This window comes from Heterodontus francisci, chromosome X, assembly GCF_036365525.1.
Source record: "Heterodontus francisci isolate sHetFra1 chromosome X, sHetFra1.hap1, whole genome shotgun sequence".
In the NCBI taxonomy this organism is placed as follows: Eukaryota; Metazoa; Chordata; class Chondrichthyes; order Heterodontiformes; family Heterodontidae; genus Heterodontus; species Heterodontus francisci.
Window position 1 is genome coordinate 4,015,264 of NC_090421.1, and position 6,211 is coordinate 4,021,474.

Genomic DNA, 6,211 nt, shown 5'->3' on the forward strand with positions numbered 1-6,211 from the left:
GGAAGATTGGGTACCTAGTACCGAGCAATGGGTTGTCCACATATTTAATGAATGAAGCACTCTGTTAACGTTGGACTGATGTCCTAAAGAATATTACAAGTTAGTCTGTCAGAACACTACCTGCTGCCTGGGGAGCTCTGAAATACCTTTGTTTCACTCCTGTCTTTATTCACTATTCAATCAATAAAACATTCCATTTGGGTAACATCCTTTTAGTGAGTTCAGATTTTCCAAAAAAATCAATGACAAACAGACAACAGCATTCAGAGGCAGCTATAATGTGTACATTTCTTGAAGTGCTACATTTACAACTGAAGCCCAGTTTAGAATGCTCCTTTATTTTTTACACATACATGTATATACTGTTGGATTTGTCAGGGTTGTCAAGTGTGTGGAATGCTAGTTCTAAGGAATGGAATACTCTTGGCCCTCCTTGGCGTCTTCAAAGTACTTTTTGTTCTGATCTGATAGTTATGTTTCTATCTGCTTGAATAGTTCTCTTTATCTATTTGAGGTTCTTCAACTCATTTCTGTATGCACACGTAATGAATGCTTTATGCTCTTGGTTCCAAAGTTTACTCCTGAGGAGCAAAGAAGCCATGACATGCTGAGGTAATCATAGCAACAAATGTGGCAAATTCTTGAAAATCAATTTCCATATCACCATTTTCATCCAAGTCCAGCATGAGTGTATCCAGTGTTTCTTGGTCTTTTATATTCTTTGTAGGATTGACCGAAAGACAAAAAAATTAGATGCTTTATTCAAACAAATAAACATTAACAAATGACTGGATGGTTGACCATAATGCCTGGTCTTGGATTCAAATCAAGCACAATGGGAGTATTTCACTTATTCTTGGTTGGGCTGCTAAATAGAGACACTCTGGGGTAGATTTTGATCTGGGCCTGTTTTTGGACTCAGACTCAGTGTGCGCCCGAACCAAGAAGCCCAAGGATCGATGGAAATTGATCCTTGGGTGTTAGCAGCATACTCGACACAAGCTGCTGGTAGTGGTCGCACCTGCACAGGAACGTCACCCGCAAAAAGACATAAAAATTGGTCCACCTGCCTGACTGGCAGTGGCCCTTGGGTAAGTCTCGGGAGGGGTGATTGTGAGTCTGTTGAGTCAGAGTACTCCTGGCTCCACATGATGGGTTTTTCTTTTACAAAAAATTTTCATTACTTATCTTATGTCTGGCCTACTCATCCTCAACGAACTTTGAACAAACATTAGTTCTCTAATTAACTTACTTAAGGGGCAAATAGCACCTGTTTTAAGTCATCTGCCCAGCACGCCTGAAAAGAAAGGCCCCCATGAATTTAGCAGGACCTGATTGGACGCAGATTGTCCCACTGCTAACTTGGTATGCTTTGAGCCCATTTTATGCTTGAAAAACGGGTGTGATGTCTGTCAATTTCTACCCCTCTAAATGAAGAGAAGGTAAATAAGGTGGATCTGTTGTTTATTTTATTTTTTTAATTTTATTTAGAGATACAGCACTGAAACAGGCCCTTCGGCCCACCGAGTCTGTGCTGACCATCAACCACCCATTTACACTAATCCTACACCAATCCCATATTCCTACCACATCCCCACCTGTCCCTATATTTCCCTACCACCTACCTATACTAGGGGCAATTTATAATGGCCAATTTACCTGTCAGTGCCCTGTCAGTCAATATTGGCAGATGTGGAGGACTGCACAGCCTGGATTGTTCAGCCTTTGAGCTGTGGAAGGAAATGTGCAAGTAGGAAGTCTGAAGCCTATCAATGAGAAAACAGTAGTGGGTGGTGTGGAAGAGATGTGTTGGCTGATAAAAAGGGAGCATTACCTGTTCGGGGGAATTTGGTTAGAAATGAGTGAGAAATTTTTACCAGCAAAAACTGAGTCATACTAGCATGAGACCTTAGCTAGGCCTAGTTTAAGATAATTTGGAATGCATAATTTATAGTGACAAGTGATACATAGATCTTGGTAAATTTTTGGACAGAGCTTGCCACTATTTTCAAATAATCTAATTTAGATCAAAACTCAAAATTAAACATGTAGAAAAATTGCTATATCTGTTTTATTGTCTGAGAACTATGAACAACTTAATCATAACATATCAAGCCTTCAGCACCTCTGCTAACATTTAGGAAGGGTGAACTTCAGTGTTCCCTCTAATTTCTCTTCGCTGTGCATGGCCTGTCTGTTGCTCAGTGTGATTCTTTAAGATTGCTGCCTGACCATGTTCGCGCATGTCTTAAAGTGGAAGTTGGTTGTGCGCCACCTGTTTGTTTTCTGCTGAGAATATTCCAGATTGCTACGCGGCCGCACTGCTTAGAGGGAACTTTGGTGAAATTCCTCCTTTAATGAAACACGGCTTTTTCCTCTAATTGACAACTTGCTAACAAAATCAGATTCTCAGAAATTATGATTTTCAAAGCCATGCATTCCTGCAATTTAGTTAATGATTTATTAGAAAAGAAGAAAAAGCTACTCATCAATTTTTCCTTGAGGTTTTATGGCTATCTGTGTATACCCATTTTTTTTCTTTTGGGCCTCCTTGTCTCGAGAGACAATGGATAAGCGCCTGGAGGTGGTCAGTGGTTTGTGAAGCAGCGCCTGGAGTGGCTATAAAGGCCAATTCTGGAGTGACAGGCTCTTCCACAGGTGCTGCAGAGAAATTTGTTTGTTGGGGCTGTTGCACAGTTGGCTCTCCCCTTGCGCCTCTGTCTTTTTTCCTGCCAACTACCAAGTCTCTTCGACTCGCCACAATTTAGCCCTGTCTTTATGGCTGCCCGCCAGCTCTGGCGAATGCTGGCAACTGACTCCCACGACTTGTGACTATACCCATAATAACCTGCTATTTAGATTGTGTGCTGCTAATCTCTAATGATTTATTTATTCATTCTCGGGATGTAAGCGTTTATTGTTAATCCCTAATTAATGAGTCTGTACTGTAACGCTTCATATATTTGAGAGGAGGAATGGGTTTGTCTTGAATTTGGTTAGTTTTTTTGTTCATATAAAACATCTATATTAATGACTTGGACAAAGAGGCTGAGAGTAATGTATCCAAGGTTGCTGACAATGCAAAGCTAGATGGGAATGTAAGCCGTGAGGAGGACACAGTGACTGCAAAGAGATATAGGCAGGTTAAATAAGTTGGCAACAAGGTGGCAGATGGAGTATAATGTGGGGAAGTGTGAGGCTATTCACTTTGGTAGTAAGAATAGAAAAACAGAATATTTTTTTAAAAGGTGTGAAATTTTTAAATGTTGTTCAGAGAAATTTGGGTGTACTTGTACAAGGAACACAAAGTTATCATGCAGGTACAACAAGCAATTGGGAAGACAAATGGCATGTTGCCCTTTATTGAAAGGGGATTAGAGTACAAGAATAAGGAAGTGTTGATACAATTTTATAGGTCTTTGGTGTACTGTGTGCCATTTCAGTCTCTATGTCTAAGGAAGGATATACTTGCCTTTGGAGTCAATGCAGCGAAGGTTCACTAGATTGGTTCCTGGAATGAGAGGGGTATCTTATGATAGGATGAATAAACTGGGCCTATACTCTCTCGAGTTTAGAAGAATGAGAGGTGATCTCATTGAAACATAAAATATTCTAAGGAGGCTTGACAGGATAGACACTGAGAGGTTGTTTCCCCAGGCTGGGGAATTGAGAACACAGGGCTACAGTCTCAGGATAGGGGGTTGATCATTTAGGATTGAGATGAGAAATTTATTCACTCAGAGTATTGTGAATCCTTGGAATCCTCTACCCCAGAGCGTTGTGGATGCTCCCATCGTTGAGTATATTCGAGGCTGAGATAGATTTTTGGTCTCAGGGAATTAAGGGATATGGGGAGTGGGTGGGAAAGTGGAGCCGAGGCAGTAGATCAACTATGATGGTATTGAATGGTGGAGCAGGCTAGAGGGTCCGTATGGTCTACTATTTCTTATGTAAAGTCCCGGGTGGTGGGGGGGGGTGGGGCGGTGCGGGCAGGATGTACAGTAGCATAGCGGTAATGTTACTGGACTAGTAATCCAAAGGCCCAGAGTAACACTCTGGAGACGTAGGTTGGATTTTGTTCCCAGCCCAACGTCCAGTTTTGTGGCGGGGAGGGCCAGAGAATCGGAATGGCAGCGTCCCGCCACTGAGCCCGATGTCAGGATTGCCGGGCCCGATCCTCCCAGTGGCGGGGAAGCTCTGTGGCTGCCCCTCTGCGGCTCTGCGACAGAACCCTGATTTAAATACTTAAATTACATGTTTGCATTAATTAAAATCTAATCTGCAATTCCTGATCCTCAGCGCGACGTGCGGCACTCACTTGCCTTCGCTTACCACTATGCTACTGCCCCCTCAGGACTTTACATAAGAAACAGGAGCAGTAGAGGTGGGGAAGGGGTGAACTCTGCACTTTGTGTATAGGGAAGGAGTCAACTCTGCACGTTGTGTATAGGGAAGGGGTCAACTCTGCGCGTTGTGTATAGGGAAGGGGTCAACTCTGCGCGTTGTGTATCGGGAAGGGGTCAACTCTGCAGTTTGTGTATCGGGAAGGGGTCAACTCTGCAGTTTGTGTATGGGGAAGGAGTCAACTCTGCACAGTGTATAGGGAAGGGGTCAACTCTGCAGTTTGTGTATGGGGAAGGAGTCAACTCTGCGCGTTGTGTATAGGGAAGGGGTCAACTCTGCGCGTTGTGTATCGGGAAGGGGTCAACTCTGCAGTTTGTGTATCGGGAAGGGGTCAACTTTGCACTTTATGTATAGGGAAAGGGTCAACTCTGCAGTTTGTGTATGGGGAAGGAGTCAACTCTGCACATTGTGTATAGGGAAGGGGTCAACTCTGCAGTTTGTGTATCGGGAAGGGGTCAACTCTGCACTTTATGTATAGGGAAAGGGTCAACTCTGCACTTTATGTATAGGGAAAGGGTCAACTCTGCAGTTTGTGTATGGGGAAGGGGTCAACCCTGCACTTTGTTGAAATGTCTGCAGGGCTGACGGCCTTTTAAAAATGGCGCCACCACCTGCTTCCACATCGGTGACACCGTGAATGGCGTCGCCAATGCCGCCTCCGCCACGTGATTGGGGGGATGACCACCGCAAAACCGTGGCGGCGCAGGTCCCGAGGGGGATGGCTGCCATTTTCTGTGCCCGTCGCCACTAATGGCGGCAAGACAACAAAATCCTACCCATGATTTCAAATCCCACCAAGGCAGCTGTGGGAATTTAAATTCAATTATTCATAAATCTGGAATAAAATGCTACTCATTAATCATGAAACTACTGGATTGCCATAAAAACCCATCTGGTTCATTAATGCCCTTCAGGGGAGGAAATCTGCCATTCTTACCCAGTCTGGCCTACACGTGACTACAGACTCTCAGCAATGTGGTTGGTTCTTAGCTGCCCTCTGAAATGGCCTAGCAAGCCACTCAGTTCAAGGGTAATTAGGCATGGGCAATAAATGCTGGCCAGTGTCGTGCTCATCCCAAGAACAGATTTAAAAAAGCCTTTGTTCCTTAGTGCCAACAAAAATACTATTTGGACCATTTTTCCAGTATCTCCAGCTCTAGGTCTAATTCATGTACAAAATTCAATTACTGTGAAAATTTGCAATCCAATGAAAGATTAGTTGTTAAAAACAGGGAAGTGTATATTTAGAGTAGCATATCAAATGTGCATTACATAGCAATATTCCCAGGAGAGAGTCTCAAAAAAACAGAAATGTATTTAAACACTTAGTACATACTTAGTAACTGTTCATAATATTTTTCTACCTCAATAAACTGGCTTAATTCATTGTTGACAAGAGCCTTTAGTTGTGCTTTCTTGAGTTTATCTCTCTCGCATTCTGTATACTTGTGAAAGACTTTTATGATTGTAATCAATGCATTCTCCAGGTCAGACATTCCGCCCAGTCAGTCAGTTTTCCTGTTAAGAAAGACAGTATAAATGTATATACAACTTTATGGTGACAGAGCTAGAAAACTAAGTTTTTTTTGCTCTTTTGCATCTATTGTCTGTATCAGGCACTCAAAGGTCATGTACAACATTAGTTCAGATCAAGATTAAAGTCCCCTTTATTGTGCCCCAACAGTTTTTTTTTTACAAACTTCATTGTGATATGGCCATTTCCCACATCAACCATCCTAATGGTTTGAGAGAAATTTGGAATAGAGGAAAAATTATGGACTATTTTATACTGTGATTTCCGGCACAC

At 42.7% G+C, this 6,211-nt stretch overlaps 1 protein-coding gene across 1 annotated transcript; it reads right to left on the minus strand.

Annotated features, from left to right (window-relative positions):
- Positions 1–363: 363 nt before the first annotated feature.
- Positions 364–5,909, minus strand: LOC137358520 (protein S100-B-like). The gene is made up of 2 exons (XM_068024429.1): positions 5,769–5,909; positions 364–719 (listed from the first exon to the last, which is right to left on the minus strand). The coding sequence occupies exons 1-2, from the start codon at positions 5,898–5,900 to the stop codon at positions 576–578; spliced, it is 276 nt and encodes a 91-aa protein (XP_067880530.1). The 5' UTR covers positions 5,901–5,909; the 3' UTR covers positions 364–575.
- Positions 5,910–6,211: the final 302 nt, after the last annotated feature.

Coding starts and splice junctions, on each gene's coding strand:
- LOC137358520 (XM_068024429.1), bottom strand. CDS start 5,900: ATGTCTGACCTGGAGAATGCATTGATTACAATCATAAAAGTCTTTCAC. Junction 720..5,768: donor AATTAAGCCAGTTTATTGAG/GTAGAAAAATAT, acceptor AATCCTACAAAG/AATATAAAAGACCAAGAAAC.